Source organism: Lissotriton vulgaris, chromosome 12, assembly GCF_964263255.1.
Source record: "Lissotriton vulgaris chromosome 12, aLisVul1.2, whole genome shotgun sequence".
In the NCBI taxonomy this organism is placed as follows: domain Eukaryota; kingdom Metazoa; phylum Chordata; class Amphibia; order Caudata; family Salamandridae; genus Lissotriton; species Lissotriton vulgaris.
The window spans coordinates 542279693-542301445 of record NC_141700.1 but is presented as its reverse complement, the minus strand read 5'-3'; the positions used below and the strand labels follow the sequence as shown (position 1 = coordinate 542301445).

At 45.5% G+C, this 21753-nt stretch overlaps 1 protein-coding gene across 2 annotated transcripts in view; it reads right to left on the bottom strand.

Moving 5' to 3' along the window:
* ARHGEF11 (Rho guanine nucleotide exchange factor 11) overlaps nt 1–21753 on the bottom strand; it is a 1046032-nt gene that overhangs the window by 694542 nt on the left and 329737 nt on the right. For both annotated transcript variants that reach the window (XM_086945337.1, XM_086945338.1), the window contains exons 7-9: nt 15354–15425; nt 5735–5854; nt 4885–4939 (exon numbers count right to left, since the gene is read on the bottom strand). In XM_086945337.1, coding sequence (XP_086801463.1) covers nt 4885–4939; nt 5735–5854; nt 15354–15425 — 247 coding nt within the window. The remainder of the gene's footprint in view (nt 1–4884; nt 4940–5734; nt 5855–15353; nt 15426–21753) is intronic.

Sequence of the window (21753 nt, the reverse complement as noted above, 5' to 3'; positions counted from 1 at the left end):
GACACTATCCTTGAAGGCGAAATGGGAGGGGGACACCAGTGAGATGGACGAACATGAGTGGAATGAAGCACTAGCTTCGCCTAAGGAAGTGGGCATCTCGGCGCGGCTGCGATTAGTACAATTGAAAATACTACACAGGGTATACTACACGAGGACAATGCTGCATCGTATCTCCCGGACACAACACCCTTATTGCCTTCGTGGGTGTGGGGAGTAAGGCACGTTTTTTCACACCATATGAGATTGCCCCCGGATTCAGGAATATTGGAGGCAAATACTGCGAACGATCTCACAAACACTAGAAATATCACTGTTGCCAGAACCGAAAAGATGCCTTTTAAACGTGTGGGAACCTACATATATTTCTAGGCATGGGCAACTCTGGGTTACAGTGGGGTTGATGATAGCGAAACGTGATATTGCACAAAGATGGGGAGTGGCGGAAGCGCCAACCAAGTCATTATGGTGTCTAAATATGGATGAAGTGATGATAACCGAAAGGGCGGTATACTCTAACCGTGCCTGTCCGGGGAAATGGAATAAAATCTGGACCAAATGGAATGTATACAGAGGGGAGATTTGTGATCCCTTGCCAGAGGACGATCAAGATGAGTCAGACGAGTAAGAGACAGAGGGCTAGCATTTTGGGCGCCTTGTGAGAAAAGGGAACCAGGGATAGGGAAGTGGCGTCTCGCCACATTAACATGCAGGATAGGCAGCAGAGGGGTTACCTGGACCGCCACCTGAGAGGGATGTCTACTCTAACACAAGCATGGTAGTCGGGGGCGGTAGGAGAGTATGAGAGGAGAATCAGGAAAGGGTATTTCGGTGAGGTGGCTACAAAAGATCAGTATTATTGCATACATGGCCACACTACTATTCCTAACAGTTACTTTGAGTTGTTGTTGTTCAGGAAGGGAGGGGGAAGAAAAGAAAAACCAAAAACAATACTCTCTGGGATATTTCTACATGTGCTGCACCCTTTCTTTTTGGCAGCTGACTTACTGACTAAAATACTGAAGAATGTACTACTGATTTTATAATGTTGCCATGTGACCTACAAACTGCGATAGCGGCCAGCCCACTGGGTTGTAGGCATTCCGCTGTGTAACTTGATGGTGCAATAAAGGTTTTTGAAAAAATAAAAAGAAAAATTGCTCTCACAGCTTTGTTTCTTTTGCTAGCCAAACTAATGTCATCCACGCTTTCACCAGGCACACACACATCACCAGTTCTTAATGCACGTTTTCAGCAGGCACACTTCTCCAGACGTCAGTGCACACTTTCACCAGGCACAAACCACTATCCGTCAGTGCACACTTTCACCAGGCATACACACCAACAGCCATCAGTGCATGCTTCCACCATACACACACACCACTAGCCATCAGAGCACACTTTCACCAGGCACACACCACCAACTGTCAGTGCAGGCTTCCACCAGGCATACTCACCACCAGCCATCAGTGCACATTTCCAACAGGCACACACACATCACCAGCCATTAGTGCACGCTTCCACCAGGCACACACACCATCACCACCAGTTGTCAGTGCACACTTCCAGCATACACACACACACCTAGCCGGCTGTGCAGGCTTCCACCAGGCACACCACCAGCTGTCAGCGCACACTTTCACCAGACACACACACCACTAGCTGTCAGTGCACGTTTTAACAGGCACACTCAACCAGCCTTCAGTGCACGCTTTCACCAGGCATACACAAGACTAGACATAATTGCACACTTCCACTAGGCACACACACCAGCAGTTGTCAGTGCACACTTCCACCAGGCACACACCACCATCCGTCAGTGCACGCTTTTACTAGGCACACCACCAGCCTTCAGTGCACGGTTCCCCCAGGCATACACACCGGCAGCTATCAGTGCACGCTTCTAGCAGGCAGACACACCACCATCCAACCAGCCTAATGGTTGGACAACTATTTTTATGCTCAGCAGTAGAAATGACCAGTACTGGGTCTGCCCAGGAGGGCAGATATATGTTTAATGAAATATGAATAACCTACCAAGTTGAGTTGGTACACACGTCATGGGTACGGTGGCAGTGCTATCCTGCAGTGCAAATATGCGTTTACTAAGACAGCGCCAGTGCTGCCAGGCAGTGGAGATGCATGTTTGATTATACAGCGCCAGCACTGATTCTACACTTGAACTGGGGCACTGCAAGCACCACCGGGCAGTAGAGATAGACATTAATGAGCAGGGCTGCTAAACATGGAATGGGACAATGCACCACAACCAAGCATCAGTTACACGACTCTCTGCATGTCACAACCTGGTCAATTCTCATTTGTTAGCCGCTGTCAGCATCTTCATCGAGTTTACTTTTTGTGTGTGCAATTTGGGCATGATCCAGCACAATGTTATTCACCCTTTCTCCCTCCACCTCCTTTAGTCATGTAACAAGAGGGCCATGGGCCCTATTTCAAGGGGTAAATACCTCCTTCACCCCGAGTTGGGTAGTAATGATTGGGGCTTAATGGGCTTCTTACACCCTTTCACCCCGCTGCACCAACGATACTTCATCCCTACCATTGGTGTCTCTATGTATTAGTGTGCCTGTCTCACGGGGTTTGTGTGTTTCTCAGTGTGTGCATGCATGTGTGCCCGTTTGTAGTGCGGTTTCTATGTATATGTGTATGCAGGGGTCAGCAGGGGGTAAAAGACATGGTCATTTACAACGCCATTACTTGTTTCAAATGAATTTGTCCGTCTATAACGCAACTGGTGCTCATATAAAGCACTCGGATACTTTCAGGTGTAGTTTGTGCTATATAAAACCAGCTTCTTGCTTACAAGCTGCTGCTCATTCCCTTTACAAAAATCATTAATGTGCTCCGTGCGCGAGCAGTACCCTTCCGTCTTACCTTTGCTCTCGCCCCCGCCCCTCCCCGTCCCTCCTCTCATCCCTCCTCTCTCCCTTTTCTGGGTACATGATAAGTTTTTGCTTGTTTATTAAATATTTTTTTTAAACAATAGAAAATGCACCAGCATCCACGCTTATCTATTATTTCCACAGCATGTCTCCTATCTTCACGCTATAAGGACAGCAGCTGCCGGAGGTCTCTCGCGCTCCTCCTCTCAGCACGCTGTTGCAGCCTTATTTCCTCCAGCAGGCCCACTCGGCTTTTCTTCAATCGCTGCACTGGCCGGTCGTTCTTCCTTCTGGCATATTTGATGCTTCCTCCCTCTGCCTTTCAGTTTCCTTCTTACTTCCCTTTTCTCTTAATTTAACTCATACATTTTGAATTATGAAAAATTCCATCCTGTCCAGTGTTGTTTTAATTTTACGTTTCACGTTCATGTTTTTTTTTTGGTCCACCCTCTATCGCCCTCACTCTATCTATCTATCTTCCTCACTCTATCTATCCATTGCCCTCACGCTATCTATCATGCTCACTCTATCCATCTTTTGCCCTAACTCTATCTATCGCACTCACTTTATCGCCCTCACTTTATCGCTATCTATCGATTGCCCTCACTCTATCTGTCTATCGCACTCACTCTATCGCCATCACTCTATCTATTGATCGCCCTCACTCTTTCTATCTGTCTATCTATCTCCCTCACTCTATCTATTGCCCTCACTCTATCGCCCTCCCTCTATCGCCCTCCCTCGATCTATTTATATATCGCCCTCACTCTATCTATCGCACTCACTCTATCAATCCCCACAGCATCACTCACCACCACCACATAATCACTCAGGGGCACCACAACATCACTATGCGCCACCACAGCATCACTGAACTCCACAGCATCACTTGTCGCCACCACAACATCACTCAGAGCCACCACAGCATCAATCTGTGCAACAATTCAACAGCAACTGCTTCATATATGTTCTCTCAATGTTTCAAGCTTTATTACATATGTCACAAAAAGATGTTAATATTTCACTTCTGTTCTTGGATTTGTGTCACAATAAAATACACTGAACATAATCTTCATAAGTTATTTACAAAAGTTTAAGCTATTGCCATTATAAATTACAATAACTTTTATTTAAGTATTAATTATTAAAGAAAATTAAAAAACATTGTTATTTGTACTATCAATACATGTAAGTCACGTAAATACAACACATATTGCATTACAAATGATATAGGTGTCACATTTGCAAAAGTTATAACTATTGGCATTGTAAATGACAAAGCTATTAATTTAGCTTTTTTTTAAACTAACATGAATAAAAATTTGTGATTTACAATACCAATTGCTCAAACTTTCCTAATGCGAGACCTATTGCATTGCAAATGCTTGTTATATCTTTCTGATGCGTCTGTCCCATTAACAAATTAGACTTGGTATTACACAACCTCTGTAAATATAAGACGCCATAATAATTTGTACACTAAGTAACAATTGTTCATCAAATTTCAAAATTCCAGTTGAGCAGATTTCTCCTTCTTTTGAAAGGACTTGGTTTTGCTTTAGTATGAGCGTGTTGTGGCCCTGCTACTTCCATTTTTAACAACTTGAATATTACTTAGAGTGGACTGACCACTCCCCTTAAAGCGACCACATCATTCTGCTAGCATCTCTATCAGCCATCGAATGTAGATGGTACAACTAATTCCTACGCTTTTGCTTAATACAATCTTAGTGCTTGAAAAGGTAAGGCGCTGCACAGTTGTAACGGCCTCAGTGCTGTAATTAACAATCGGTCCACCTAAGTCAATCGTGATGTTTACAATTATTGATAGCATGTAGAGTTATGGAGCACCAGCATTTTGCTGGATTTTGATGCACAGCAGAATGAAGCAATACATTTATTAAGTAATTTAAAGATGTAGGGATAAAACATCTGTAACAGCTCTATGTAGAAATTCAATGAAGGAAAGTGTGTGACTCACCCTCAATTACCCTAAGACAAGCAGGGCTGGAGTCACTTTGTGACCTCATTGCCTCCTGCAACACAAACAGAAAAGCAAGATGAAACATTACAATGAGTTACTGATTTTAAACAATTTTATGTTCATATGCATAAAGTGAAGTCCCAGTTTACCACAAGGATTGAAGAACAGAATGAGTAATGAAGACCGACAAGGAAGCCTACTAATGAGACAAGGAAACAAAGTGAAACACGTCTGGAACAGAATACCAGGTTTGCATCGTGGCTGATGACTGGGAATGAGGCATCCTCGGAGTAGAAGTACACAGAGGAACAGTGTTTAAGTAATTTCTTATTTTCCCCTGTAGTATTCTCTTGGCAGTCTGGCACTTTGTGTACAAGGCTCCAAGAGTAAATTCAGTATTCAATACAAAAATGCCTCTCAAAATTGTGGTGGGTCAAAAAGATTTAAGTCAATGTTAATACATTGTAAATGACAGGATGATTAGGCCTGCAAAAACTCAACATAAGGCTCAGCTACCAACTGCCTCCTTGATATGATCGCATTCCACAGAATTACCAATCTTTTCATCCATAGCACTCTGCATTCTGGGCCATACCAGGCCACATCTTATGGTGCGATAAAAATACTATAGATTCTTGAAACCAATGTGTTTGATCAAAAATCAGGACTGCCTGGACACACTATGAAAATATACCTTGGGCAAATTGCAAAAAAACAAGACAAACAGCCACCAAACTTAAAAGGACACTTACTTTGATTTTAAGTAAACAGTATTTCTAAACAAAGTAAGCAGAATATGAAAATATCATGCATAGAGGTTGAAACGGATGCAACTGGCATGCCTTACCATTGGTCCACTGGTTTCTTGTCGAATCTTGAGCTGGAGTTGATGAACTCGCCGCCGAGCGCCCTCAATTTGCTCTTCAATGAGAGCAGCAGGACTCCTGCTGTACACTTCACATAAACTCTATAGAGAAAGATGAAAAAACAAAGCTGCTGCAAGCACATAAATGAGATATTCTGCTATGCTCAATCGGTTATGCCCTAACTGCACTGCTTATTGTATATTCTCATAAATGCCTCCACATTGAACCTTTACCTAAAAAGAAGACTCCCAAACTATAGCACCTGACCTTAATAAAAACTCTAACAAAAGAGCAGGTTACAGTCTCAGTAAAAAGGTTATTGAAACTTCTATGCTCACAAATGTACACTATTCTACTTGTAGAATCCCTCAGTGGCCTGATTTAATATAAGGCCAAGTGGTCATGCCATTTCCCAGGTTCTCACTTTTCCGATTCAAAAATAAATACAAATATTTAGACGAGAGAGTATGTAGGTGTTGGTGGGCAATGTGGATACACAGAAGAGGCTAACCAAACAAAGACATTTTAGAAAGGGGCACTTAACTTGTTATTTTCCCTCATGATATACTGTCCATGGTTATAAATTCTAGAAGAGGAGGGTTGTAGGAAAAACTACTCCGTAACATCAGATGATCTGCTTATTGTGTGTCGCAACTAGACTTCAATAATACGATTTGCATATAGACAATAGTATTTGCTGAAGCTATAGTGGAAAGACATTTGCAGATTTACTTGAATGTTACAATTGTCAAGGTTGTTTGTTAGGTTTATTATGCATGCAGTGATGTATACTGCAGGATCACTGTTTAAGGGGATAGTGACAATACAGAATATTTGGTTAACGCTGATAATTTCACAGTATGGCTCATATGTCAAATTGTAAGATTATACATAATAACCAGAATTCAGACAGAAAAAGCAATGATAGATGTTACATCCTGCAATCAGGATATCAGATTCATTATGTATGTATTCCATGAAAGCTCTCAGAAAAGAATTTAAATAACAGGAATATGTTCCCACTGATTCAAATAACAGTGACCAACTGCTCACAATAAAAATGAAGCATCCAAAGTACCTGTTGCGAGTTAAGGATCAAAAACATTTAACTGTTCTACTGTTTAAAATCACTTTTAAAAAGTCAATCTCTGAATCATTGAACACTGCATGGCAAAAATTTGAAATTGTAGAACAAATCCAGCACAATTTAAAAGGGCTAAATACCGTGGATGAAACACAGCACTGCAAGAAATAAAATAGTGGAAAGTCAGCCCATCCTAAACTACCAGTGGTTAGGGACCTGAAGCAAAAACCCTTTCTCAAGGTATTAGGGTTTTACATTTTTTACACAAATTATTTGCTGTAATGGTCAATTACATACCGTTAGTAACGTCTTATCTGGTAGAGACACAATCTAGACGCAGATTCCTTACCTTTGAAATTCCAGGCGTCAGTCTGGATCCGGAAGGTTTTTATTAGCAGTACTCCTGAGCGCCAGTAGGTGGCGTTGTTAGACTACGCTTGACATCGTCGCCGTTGTGTTTATCGTCGTCGTGATGTACATGTCGTCAATATAACCGCCACTCTGGCGGGTTGACATCAGTACTTTTCTTGACTTTCCAGGCCTGAAGCACAGAGCCATGAAATAACTGACCATGGTACGTTAAAAAGAAAGTAGGGCCCAGAATGGGGATTAGCCTTGACACTAAAGACATTTCCACAGTGAGGGAAGGATGGGTAGGTAGGTAAGGAATCTGCGGCTAGATCATGTCTCTACCAGATAAGGTGTTACTGAAGGTAAGTAACTTGTACAGCTGATAGAGACATCTAGCCACAGATTACTTACCTTTGAACAGATACCCAAGTAATACCATCCCCAGAAGTGGGACTGCTGCAAAGCTTTAAACCAGGAAATCCAACAAGACAGAACCCAAACAGGCCCTCCCTGCGAACCTGAGAGTCCAGGCAATAATTTCGGGTGAATGTGTGCAGAGACGCCCACATGGCCAGCTGAACGATGTCAGAAATGGGAACACCATGCTGAAGGGCAGTGGGGGCTGGTTTTGCACTGGTGGAATAAGGCCTTTGGGAGGCTGTTTCTGAGCCAAGGTATAATATATTTCAATACAGAGGATAACCCAGCATGATCTGGTCCTCTTTTGGACAGCACGCCCCTTCTTTGCTCCCACATATCGTATGAAGAGTTGGTCATCCACCGGAACTCTTTTGTGCGAACAAGGTAGCGCTCTTTTTCGGTCCAGACGGTGGAGACACTCCTCTTCCTTGGAGGGATGCTAAGGTACATGGAAAGTGGGCAGAGTAACTAACTGTCCCAGATGGAAGGGAGTACCAACATTTTTAATTTTTTAAGATTTTTATGTAGCGCAAACTAGACCGGAGACATTGGGTATTAGAGAACCTTACATGAGCACCAGTTTCGTTACAGGTGGACACATTCATTTTTGTTAAGTACGGGGAGATTAAGTGATTTATCAGAATCACAGGATGTTGACGTTGTTGCCAAGACTCTAACCTGGTTCCCCAACTTCAAGGCCGACCACTCTAGCCGAAAGGCTACATCCTCTCCAATGGGGAAAAAAGGATGCCCTAGTTCTCAGTATCGCTTTTTTCCGGAACAACTGTCAGGTAAAGAGGCTGTGATGACAGTGCCTGCAGTTCGCTCATCGTCCTAGCAGAAGTAATTGCCACCAAAAAAGCTGTTTTGATGGTGAGCAACCGTACAGGACAGTTGTCCATCGGCTCAAATGGTGCGCACACCAAGAAAGTAAGGACCAAATTAAGGTCCCATTGTGGCATAAGAAAAGGAGAAGGGGAAACAAGTGGGTTAACCCTTCCAAAACTCTCTGCATAAGAGTTGACTTAAAAAGTGAAGGCTGATCTGGTACCCTAAGAAAACCCAAAATGGCCCAAAGGTAGCCCTTCAAAGTGTGCAAGGCAGAGCCTTGCTTGGCCAAGGAAAGGATAAACAAGACAATACCTGCCAGGCAGGTAGATAAGGGGTCAATGGACCATTCTGTACAATATTTACACAATTTGTACCATTGGCAGGTGTATTCTGTTTTCGTGGAGGGAAACCTAGCTGCCAGAATAACTTCACAGACTTGGGGAGGAAGGTAAAAAGCTGTCAACTGTTGCCGCTCAATCTCCACGCAGGAAGGTGGAGAGTGGACAGGTTTGGTGGAGGACCGTCACCTGCTGCTGTGACAGGAGATCCTTCGGCAGGCGCAACCTAAACGGAGGATCGATGCTCATGTCAAGAAGCTTGGGATACCAAACTCTCCTTGCCAGTCCGGAGCCACAAGAATGACTAGTGCCTGGTCACTTCTGATCTTCTTGAGAACTCTGGGTAGGAGTGGTATGGGTGAAAGACATAAAGGAAGCCTGAGCTCCACTAGGGACATAAAGCATCACCGAGCAAGAGTCACCTTGGAAACTCAGACGTGCAGCACTGCTGACATTGTGCATTTTCATTGGAGGTGAACAGATCTAACCAAGTCTCTCCCCACTGCTGAAGGAGACCTTGTGCCACCTCCAGATGGAGATGCCACTCGTGATTCGCAAGGCACCTTCGGCTGCGCTCGTCCACCCTGGTGTTCAGAGAACCACTAAGGTGTTGAACCACCAGGAAAATGCCATTGTTTCAGCCAAGTCCAGAGGCTCAAGGCCTCATGACAGAGTCCACAACCCCACTACACCCTGTGGGCAAGAGAAGAGGAGTCTGCCATTGATCCAATTGCGGTCTGTTAGCCACCACTGCAGGTCTTTCGCAGTGCCTTCCGGGATCTGAAGCAGATCGGTGAGATTTCCTCGATGTTGTGCCCATTGGAAGTTCAGGTCCCCCTGCAAACCCTGCATGTGCCACCATACATAGTTCACTAGCAGGAGGCAGGAGGCCATTAGGCTCAACAGCCTCAGAGTCATTCTCACCTAAATCCAAGATAGAGGCTAAAACATTGGAATCATAGCCTGAATATACTGGACTCGCTGTTTAGAGAGTATAAGCCTGAAACTGCCTGTGTCCAGAACGGATCCTATGAAAGGGAGCCCCTGAGAGGGGGTCAGGTGTGACTTCGACATGTTGATAGTGAACCCCAGCGAATGCAGGAGGTTCGCCGTAGTCTAGAGGTGGGAGACGACTGCTTGGGATGAGCCCGCCTTCAACAAACAGTCCTCAAGATAGGGGAAGATTAGAACCCTGATCTCTGCAGCCGGGCTGCAACCACCGCCATCACCTTTGTGAACATCCGAGGAGTGCTGGGGAGGCTGAAGGGGGGCGTTGCAAATGAAAAGTGCTCATGGGCCACAGTAAACCGCAGGTAGCGACAATGGGCAGGCAGGACGGAGAGATGAAAATAGGCATCCTGCAAGTCCAGCGCTACCATCCAGTCTCCCGGGTCCAGGGCAGACAGGACCTGAGCTAGGGTGAGCATCTTGTACTTCTCCTTTTTGAGGAGGTAGTTGAGGGCTCTGAGGTCTAGGATGGGACCAGAAAATATCAGGAATAACAACAACAGCCTATTTCTGGCCCGGGAACACTTTCTATAGCTCCCTTAGCCAAGAGAGTCTTGACTTCCTTGCGGAGCAGAGCAAGGTGACCCTCCATTAGCCGATAGTACACTGGAGGCATAGATGGAGGGGTAGTCTCGAAGGGGAGGGTGTAGCCCCTTTGGACTTTTAGCAACACCTACCTGTCCAATGTGATGTTCCGCCAGTGGTGAAGATGATGGCGTACTCTGCCACGTACTGGTCGTGTATGATCCTGGGGGATCGGACAAGGAAGATTTTGTGGTGGAGGAGGGGATTGTGGCTTGGCTTGACTTCTGGCATCCCAACCCAAGGGGTTGGAGTGAACCCCATCCACTGCCCTGCAGAGGCTGCTGAACTTGCAGGGCCTGCTGGTCTGAATAGGGTAACAAAAGCAAAACCAACAATTGATGGACAGAATGCAGAACAATGTCATACATTCACCCCAGTACAGAGATCTGGGCCTAAATCCATCGTTTTTTTGCACTCCACAACCCCCTCCCCCCCAGTTCAGACATGGCCATATGCAAATCAGCCTTGACCCTGTGCCTCATGGGAACAGTCCAGCCCGAACTGCCAAGCCATGTCTTTCCTGGACCGGAATAGGGTTGGCACGGTTGGTAGCCCCTTCCGTAGCCACGAAAGGAGCGAAAAGCAGATGCGGGCGGGGGAGTCGCGATGAGCCCCACGGACTTGACCATAGCCCGCTAGTCCTTGAAACGCTCAAGGGCGGTATCTGCTTTGTCTCCAAAGAGACGGGAGCCATCAAAGGGTATGTCCTTAAGGTTAGCATGGACATACCCCAAAAACCCAGATGTAATCAGCCAGGTGTGGCGACGTATGACCACCGTCATGGAAATTGCTCTGGCCAGCGAGTCCATCATGTCCAAGCCACGTCCGATTGCGAATATTGCTGCATCTCCCCTCCCTGAAACTGCTGGGGAGAGAAGGGCCCGGTCCTCCTCCGAGACCCTGGGCAGCACCTGAGCAACACTGTCCCATATCAAATGAGAACAAAGGCCCGAAAGGCATGCAGTGTTCACTGACCGCAATGCCAGACTCGCAGAAGAAAAGATTTTCTTTCCAAAACTCTCTAGTCTCTTGGATACCAGGTGAGGAAGATGATGCGCCACGGGAAGTGGAAGCCTGGACCACCAAGGTTTGTGTGGTGGGGTGGTCGGTGAGGAAAACTTGGTCGCATGGTGCAGGGCGATGATGGCGGGCATTCGACCTAATCACAGAAGCCCCTGTGCTGGGCTTGGACCAGGTGCCCAGAAGGATGTCTGTTAAGGCCTCATTGAAAGGCAGAAGGGGTTCCGAGCAGGAGAAACCAGGCTGCAGGACCTCTGTCAAGACATTAGTCTTGATTTCCACCGTAGGGAGCTGCAGGTTCAGGCCCTCCGCAGCCCTATGCACCACCATAGCAAATTATGCCCTCTCTTCTGTAGCCAGGTTAGGTGGAGACAGCATGCCAGAGTCAAGGGAAGTGTCCAGACCACTGGCATCACCCAGTTCCTCATACCAGTCACATCTTATGGTAGCCGGATTTCCAAGGAATCCCGCTCCCCCTCCCAATCCTCCTCATCCATCCCTAACCCTTCAGAATAGGGCAGGTTGAACGGTATGGAGCTTATCAGCTGCGTTGGCGCCGGTCTCAGTGTTGGAGGACACCTGACCAGCTCTGTGTCATCAGAAATGTGGATCGGGGATCCTCCGCCAGTTGGTGGCGGTACGGTGCCGGGGGAAGGCCGATGCAGAAATGCGACTGGCGCCAGCACGGACCCGGGAACGTGTCCAGTCCGAGGCTGCGGTGCGTGGGCCAGAGCCGAAGGCGTGGGACCCACGGGGACCCCTCAATCATTCGAGCCTGCGGGGCCTTAAGACATACCGGCAGGGTCTGGCCGGCCGAATATGGCGCACATGGCATCATAAAACTCCTTAAGCTGGACGGGGGTCACTCCCAGACCTAGAAAGGCAGAGAAACACGGAGCCAACCCAGACAACGGCTGTGCGGAGCGGGCCCTCGAACGCCGAGGTTTCTCTGCCGCGTCGCTTGAAGATGGGGCAAAGTCGAAGCTTGCTTCAACTTATTTTGATTCTTGTGATGCCTCTTACCTGACTTCGACGAAGAGGACTTCGATTCACCGGAGTGGTGCTCAGACATTCCTCTCGACCGAGACCTTTACCATCAAAGAGACAGACAAGCCAACCGACGCGGTGCCAGACCACAGGCAGCTTTAGGGACCGCTCCCTCAAATCCTTTGGCGCCATGGCACAGCAATCGGAGCACAACTTGAAGTCGTGATCGCGCTCTAAGCACCAGAGACACACTAAGTGGGGGTCCGTGATTGACATGGAGAGGTGACAGGCGTTGCACAGTTTGATCCCCGAGGTCTTCTTACTCTACATCCAACACACCAAAAGAAATCGACAAAAAGTAAAAAAAAGTCTGTCAAAATGGCTGCGGTGGAAAGAAAAGAACGGACGTCAACGCTCGGGGTTGCGGTTATACTGACAAAGCGGACGTCAAGTCGACGACATCACGCTGAGTCGACCAACGCTACCTATTTGCACTCAGAAAAATCTTCTGGATCCAGCCTGACGCCTGGAAGTTCATAGCTAAGGAATCTGCAGCTAGAAGTCTATCAGATCATACATTTCTTTAAGAAGCAGGTAAAACTTTGCTACTGAATTTAATCTATAATGATTACTAGGTATAAGCCAACCTGTGAAAAGGGTATATCTATACTGCCATAGAACCAAAACAAGGATGCACAAGAAACAAAGCAAATTGAAAAGTTGTTGATCATTCCCCTAGAAGTTCTGCTCAATGTAGACTCATTATTCTCTTGTGCATCTGGTACAGTCGAAAGTCATATTTCTGAAGATTATTGATGCAGATCTTGCTTGCACTACTGTTGATAATCTGATTGCCCCAAACATTGTTTGCCCTATTGAGAAGAGACCCTCAAAACACAATATTCTTATTTATTTCTGTCGTTTTATAGAGTGCACACACGCTACAATGGGTATCAACGTACTGTACCACAGTGGTCTGCTATATGACAGGAGCAGGGGGTGCTAAGTAGACATGTGAGTGAGTGATTACATACCAGAAGACTTGCCAACAAACTTCTGCCAGAAAGATACAAGAAATTTTGTCATTTACGGATAATCCGAAACTATAAATATTGGTATACCATATTCAGGTGAAGTAAGCTTGGAGGTCAACCAAGCTTGCTAGGAGGGCAGTAGTTGCGTGGGTGCAGGAATACATTGTAGCGATTATACAAATGTGTGGTTTCATTTTAAGATTCAACAAAGGAAATCGTTGAAAGTCTAAGCTGGTGCAGAACATTATAAAAAGGAAGATTCTCAACCTTTTAGGAAACCAAATGAAGAACGGAGAAAATACAAACAAGACTCCAGAAGATAGATTATGCACCTTTTAGAGACTATTTTGAGTGATGTGTGAGGATGTCAAAACTTGTGTTCACTGTGTGACGGCCCAACATGTCTGATACGAGTATAAAGAGACAACCCTTCATACTGCTAATTATTATCTGGGTAGAACCCCATGGCATGGCAAGTACTGAAGACAGACTGTCATTGGAGCACGTAGAGACATAACCAGGAGGAGCGAATTGTGCCTGTGCTCCACCCTTTCCTTCCATTAATGGGAACGTAAGGCATAATAAGGACTGTGTAGAAAATAAAAAACAAAATGACATCGAATTATGAGCTTAATTCATTACTCAAGGGTATGTGGATAAGGAAGCAGACGGCTTGAGGACAAAAGGGAGTTGGTGGGCGTGGAATGTTTCCTATGTAGGCCTGTAACTGTAGCTATATTCCACAAAGGGATCATTCCGATTGGCTGACCAGTTTCTAACATTCTAAAGAATGGCAAATGAAGATAATACCTCTAACTTCAATGAGAGAAACAAAACGTAGCATAGTGCCCGAAATTACATGTATCCTACTTGGAAATCGGTGGGGTGGCAATGACAAAATTATTCCTCCAAAATCTGCTTATATCGAATATATCCATCTGGTTTTCCTTTGATGATTAACAATCATAATTATGAAGCCGCGCTGCTATTCTTTGGAGTACTCTCCAATCTGCCTCAATTAAGTTTAAATTTATTGAGTCAGATCAAAAATTAAAATCTTCCTTTTTGACACTTGTACTGCCACATTCTGCTCCATAAAAAGTTACAAATGCCTAAACTTCAGGCACCAGTTCAGCAAGCACAGACGGAGAGGCTGCTTCGAACCAGAAAAAAAGAGAAATCAGTGTCTTGCAGAACCATGCAAATTGATGTAGGAAACCAATAACAAGGAAAATCTGGGTGTTACCATCGCCTTTTTAAAGTTAAATGTCCAAGACCCTACAATGAAAGGCACAACAAAAGAGTGTGGATCCAGGAAGAACCTAGTGAATCAAATGTAAATATTGTGGACCTAGACAGTAGTCTCCCAACATTCTAACTCCAAATCTGCTCTCCAACAACTGCCCCGCTGATGCCTACTAAGGCCATTATTATGAGTTGAGGTGGTATTTATTGCACTTGATAAATAACGATACCATGGGGTGGGTATGTTATTTATCGGGTGTGATAAGTAACAATTATTACGAGTTGGTGGGGAATAACATGCACATTTTCGTGTTTAATGCACCAAAATCTGTGTGTTACGGTAAGCCCTGTATGCTTTTCCCCTGTTAAATATCGGCATGTTTGACTTGCAGAAATTTAATGAGGGTTGACTTATTTAAAGCTTCCACTAATTATCAGATGCGCTAAGTAACACAGAACTCTAAATCCAACCCCTGAGCAAACAGGTTTAAGCAGGGGTCAGAAAGTAAAGACTCACTTGTATTCAGGCCCCAAGTTCTTTAAAGGTCTAGCCTAATTACACGCAATGCTGCATATGAGTGGTGTACTCTGTGGTAACTTACAAACGTGTTCTGATATATCCTTAACATGCATGTAAAACTGTATTTGGTTTTCCATATTTTTGGTCACTAGAATACAACCTGTTTCCTTGGTATACCTGCAACTCTGTCTCCTCCTGTCGTAACATATTCCGCAGAATTTGAGAGGCATGCTTTTGAACTTCTGAATCCTAGGGAAGAAAACACACAAGAGAGCCAATAAAAATTTAACACAGGAGGCACGGTTAATAATCTTGGCTAGTTCGAGGTGACCCATACCCAGCACCAAAACAGAGACCCTGTGTAGATCATCAAAATGAAATGGTTAGAATGGGCTAATGATAGAAAGTCACTTTGAATGCACATAGTAATACAGGGTCATGTAACACAGAACAACACGTTACTATACATTTCTTGTTACTGAACACAGTGGTAGGAGTAGGGAGGTTGAAGGGCTGATGGGACTAAAAATTTGAATTTGTAAATGAATAATCAAACACAGATACATAAGTGCAGGGGCATCTGACCCAAATAAATAGAGTCATTAATTTTACAGAAAGGATACTATAATTTCTCTCAAAGTAGCATTTGCAGCTAAAGGGCTCTTTAACCTCAACAGTTAACAATAAAAAGGTATACTAACTACAGTTGGTGCCTTCTGATTGAAGTGTATGAGTCTAGAAAGCATCAGGTCTCCAATTAGGAGCTACTACTTGTGAAATCAATTTCCTAACTGCTAATGAGAAGTTAGTACATTCTGTGAAGTATGAGGATGTGGCTAGGATAAGAGTTTGTAGGAGTTGTACACATGGGAGACAGAGATGGAATAATTAGACCCATTTGTCAGATTAGACCCCTTTTGCATGATGATAGAGATGTTATATCTTTATTCTTCTCAGAGCCCAACCCTCTTCAAATTAAACATGATCCCCACCAGCCGGCATCACCAACTATTGAAATATCAACTTCCTCTCCTACGTCAACATCACGCAACTCATTCTCTCCCTCACAGACTTGACACCCTGTAGTCCGGATCAAGATCAATGCCTGCATGACTGAAATTGCCCACTGAATGAAGACCCATTGTCTAAAGCTGAACATCGACAAGACCGAAATTGTCACCTTCAGAAGAGCATGTGACTGTGAGACTCCACCTGGTGGCCAAAAGAAATAGGACTAACACCCACCACCCACGCCAAGAAAAAGATCATCAGCAACTGCAAACTCAACATGACCGCACACGTTCATGCCATCACCACCTCATGCTTCCATACCATCAAGATGCTGAGGAAGATTTTCAAATGGCTCCCAATCAGCATCTGGAAAACCTTCCTGCATGCCCTGGTCACATGCAAGCTGGATTACGGGTACACCCTCTATGCCAGGATTAACAAAAAAACACACCAGAAGTAGGTAGACCATTCAGAACTCAGCGGCCAGAATCACTCTCAACTCGGACACCGCACTCAAATCAACCCACACCTGAAGGAGCTCCAATGGTTTTTCATTCACAAATGCGCACAATTCAAACTCGCCCACAGTCTGAAGGCACTACATAACACTGAAAAACAAAACACACAAGATGATGGATGGAATGTTGCACAATGGCAAAACATTCACCCCCAGTCACAGATCTCGGTTTAATCCATTGTTATTTTGCTCACCAACCCATCCCAGTTCAGACATGGCCATATGCAAATCAGTCTTGACCCTGTGCCTCATGGGAACAGTCCAGCCCGAACTGCCAAGCCATGTATTCCCTGGACTGGAATCAAGCATCCTAGGACCGGTTTCTGGCTATCAGCAGTCTTCAGCCAGGATAGCTTGACTACAGTGGCATAGTGAGCACGGGACCCACATCTGGGCATACTCTTCCCACATAGGGTGAACAGCAAAACACATAAGATGATGGACGGAATGTTGAACAATGGCAAAACATTCACCCCCAGTCACAGATCTGGGTTTAATCCATCGTTATTTTGCTCACCAAGCCACCCCAGTTCAGACATGGCCATATGCAAATCAGTCTTGACCCTGTGCCTCATGGGAACAGTCCAGCCCACCATGGGGTGGCTTGGTGAGCAAAATAACGATGGATTAAACCCAGATCTGTGACTGGGGGTGAATGTTTTGCCATTGTGTAACATTCCGTCCATCATCTTGTGTTTTTTACTACATAACACTGACCCACCATATTTCAACAATTGCATCTGTTTTCCCTACCCTTCTAGACATCTACACCTATCCTGACCTGTTGCTACACATAATTGCCTCCTCCTTACTTCTTGAATCCCACAAGAGGCTGAAAACCTGGTTTTCTCACCCTTAACCCTTTTTATCACCTGTGACAATGAGTGGCATTGTGTCTCAATTTTTTTTAACTGGGACGTGCAGTGTTTCTTTTAATTGCATCGTAATGATCCTATTTTATTGTATAATTGTATCTTTTATGATTGTGATTGCTCTGGAATAAAGATGAATTTATTTACAAGTAGTCCCACTAGGCCCTAGATGTGCCTAGACTCACCTGCTCAGCGTGATGATACCTCCCTGCTGATTGTGCGGTCAAGAAGTCTGCATTGCATAATTCTGTCCACAGTGAATTCCTCTCAAATGAAACTTCATTACGTTTTCTATTGCAAGATATTTTCTCACTGCCCTGCTGGGATTCTATAAAAGTACATCAACTATTGTAATGGAACTGCTCTCTGATCACCGCGCAATGGCAGAGAGTGGAAAACACGGTCAGACTCTATGGTGGATAGAAATAGAAGCCACTCCCAATCCCCACTGAGACATTCCTAGGCGAGAAGAGGAAAGCCAACCAAAAACTAGGTGAGGTTAAGGAGCGAACGCTAGAACCGCCTGTTATGGGGTTCAAGACTACTGGAAGATCTTGGTTGCCCAGTCTGCCATCGGTAGTGGTACCTCTTAGGCATTGCCAAATTAAGATACAAATGGGGAGAGGATAACATGTTCTCCTTGGCCACGCTTCAGGCTGAAGACATCCTGGTAGAAAATCAACGGCTCAGGAACCTGCAGGTGCGGCATGCACTGTCTGCTATAAGGACCTACAAGAGGTGGTCAAGGAATAGATACCACTAAATTTAAGGATCATTGCCTCTCCGCTACGGACTTACGGTATCTTATAAATGTATGGAATGCTTTTAGCACATGGGGCATCCACCGCTGCCCCGCCCTACGAAACTCATGGAAACGGGACCTGGGAGCCCCAGATAATGCCGATAGGGGAATCAGTCTCTGTTCCCAGTCATTCTTGGCTTAAGGAAATATCAGTAATAACACCCCGTACCAGTCTCCACCTCGGGCAGCACCCCAATTGTTCCTTTAGCAAGAAATTCTTAAGCTCCCTGGACAGGATAATAGCACGATCGACCTAAGGCATGGAAAAAACTAGGAAATATGGAGCTGAGCAACTACAAAAGGCAGGGTGTAACCAAACTGAAGAAACTAAAGCACGCCAGCTGACTAGGCACAATTGAATTCTGTGTCTTACCCGTCTCAGATGGTAGCCAAAGAAAGGACCCAAAGCAGCATGTGGTGGTGTCAGAGTAAGACTAGGAGGAGATCTAGTGTGTCTGTTAGTGATCTTGAACCCCTATCACTATCTAGGCCACTGGAGTCACAGAAGGACAGGTTTGTTGCCTTTCCGACTGCAAGGTTTTCCTTTGATAATAAGCAAGGTCCTCACAGAACGTTTGATATCAGTATATCCCAGAAGCAACTAGTACAGCACCTGGAATAAGGACCTAGGAGGCACACAGCGAATGCCCATGGAGTTAATTTGTTAGGCCTCGTTGTCTGGTGGTACAGTCGCATAGGCATTCAAACAGACACTACTATTAGGGGCATGAGCAATAAGGCTATCAGGGCCAATATGCTGCATCAAAAAGGTAAGATAACTAGGGGTAGGTCTTAGTCACTGTTTAATCTGTCAAAATATTGGCAGGGCCAAGCAAAGTCAGTAACATGATACAATAAGAGACTCCATCATGGCATCACTACATGAAAGCATGGGCTACGAATCTGAAGTACAAAATAAAGTAGGAAACCGCTGATCCAAAACAAGCACAGCTCTATGCAGCAACACCATAAAATATAAACTTTCCACAAGTAGGGCCAATAAGGGCCAGTTTAATTCTGTTGCAGGTGCTCCAACAAGCCCATTGACACTTCAGAGGTCAGGGTATAGCCAAGCTTCCATGTAATGAAGGGGGATCAAATTACCTGACACTTCACTTTCATCGTAGTTATGAAGAACACAATCTAGTTCCTAGAGAGTACAGTGTGAGAGGATGGCCTGGCATATGATGTCCACTATTCTAGTGGGCATCTTGCACCAGTCCAAACGACCCTTATTGATGGTAGGTTTAAAGACAACCTTTATAGAAAGCTATCCTAGTGGTAGCTGTGGAGAGCAGCCTTCAGGCTAAGTCTTGAAGGAATGTAAAGTAGCTTGTTTTACCAGTGCATAACCTCATGAATGATCAAATGAAAGGAGAACCACACCAGGTATATATAAAAATATATATGTATTTATTCTAAACACACCCCTCTATTCTCTTTATGAGGCTAGAGGCAAAAGAACAATACAAGAACTTCATTAGCACACAGTAAATTAGCACAGTATACGTTTTGCCCTAGGGGACTCACAAACCATATACTAAGAAAGTGGTATAAGTAACGCTCTGAGCATAGAGACAAGGCCTAGGGTCTGTAGAACTGCCGGGGAAACCAGGAACCACCCATGGTAGGGACGCGGAGACCCACGGGGGACACGTGCAGTGTCTAAACACAGCCGCGAATCACCATTGACTTATATGGAGAAAGTTAAAGTTAGAATTTTAAAGAATAAGGACACTTAGGAGTGGACTACGGTAAAACCCCTTCAGTACTGGACACTTCGAGAGTCAAGACCCATGGGAGCACCGAAGTACTCGTGTTACCTCACCGAGGGAAGCCGGGTGCATAGGTGTCTTTTCATGTCGGGTTTCGTCGTCGTTTCCTATGGAGAGCTGCAAACAAGTGCTGCAGGCGACCAGATAAAGTGTCCGAATGGATTCAAGGGTGGATCGGAGATCAGAAGAACCTGAAAGCAGAGGGGACAGAGTCTGGGTCACTAGCCAGTGACCAGGAAGGCGACAAGAAGATGCCAGCCGATGTCTGGTGATTTCAGGTGATGTAGGTGAAGCTTGACTCTTCAGCCACGAGGTCCAGGAGGCGTCGGCGACAACCAGGAGCTGGATTCGAGCTGTCACACGTTGGATGTCGAGTGCTGCAGCGTCGGTATCCGGATTGGACCCAACAAGCCTTGGCAACAGCAACCCATGCAGAATGTAAAGATTGGCTTCGGTGCAGACCAGCAAGGTCTGAGGGACTCACCCTTTGGAGTTGAGTCAGTGCACATCTGGAGCAACCAGGAAAGCCCAAGAAACAAAGAAGATTCCTTGGGGGGGGGGGCACCAGTCGACGGACCAGGGATTGTGAAGGGGCCTCGAGCAGAAAAGCAGGAAGCGGGCCCACGGAACACTCGTGGTGTGTAGGCACACAAACTTCAGTGCAAAAGGTGCTCAGGGCTTGGACTACAAGTAGCCCAATGCACAACTTCGGGAAAGCTCGGGAAGTCGATGCACTAGCAAATGTGCTGGAGGTCCAGGAGTTCCGGTCCCACGTCTCTCGTGATGGCTACAGATCTCAGCTCCGCTGGGGACTCGATTCGGCATCGAAGATGTCTGGAAGTTCGTGTCCTGTGTCGCAGATTCTTCGGGTTCCAGCGGGAGCCTCGAAAATGCAGACCGCAAGATGCTTCTTTGGTGCCTGTTTGAACAGGGGGGTCCCTCCTTGACCCCATAGGGAGATTTCTTCCGTCTTCCCAGTCTAAATGGAAAGTCGAAGGTCCAAGATATATGTTGAAGAGTTTGTCCAGGGTAATCTAAAGTCCTAGGGACTGGGGTCCTATACTTATACTAAGTTTAGGGGTTGGACTAACTCTAAGGTCCCATCTATGGGAGGACCTGGGGAGGGGGTGGTTACACCCCTTCTCCTTTGTCCAGTTTCGCGCCAGAGCTGGGGCTGAGTGCCCAGCAACCAGTTTGAACTGGGAAATGCACAGGGACACCTTTTGTACCTCAGGCACGTTTTGGAAAGCGATTCACTGAATGCACACACCCAGCCCTAATACACTAAAGCCCGTCTGGGCAGGAAACCTATTGTCTTGTCCAGGCCTCCTCTGCCGGAGTTTCGTCCAGAGCAGGAGGTCAGACTTGTGTCTGTGGCAGCAGCATTCATTTTGTGATGCTGGGGCTCTTTCTAACTATTACCAGGTAAGTGTGTACATGTCTTCTACCTCTAGAAGGGTGGAATTCTACCCCCGCCGCCAGAACGGTTTTGATGCAGCCATTCCAAAGTTAGCATTTACCGCGAGGTTATAATGCACTTAAGAGCATATGGAATGGCTGTATCATAGAACAGCTATAAGAAAGGGATTCCGAAAGCTGC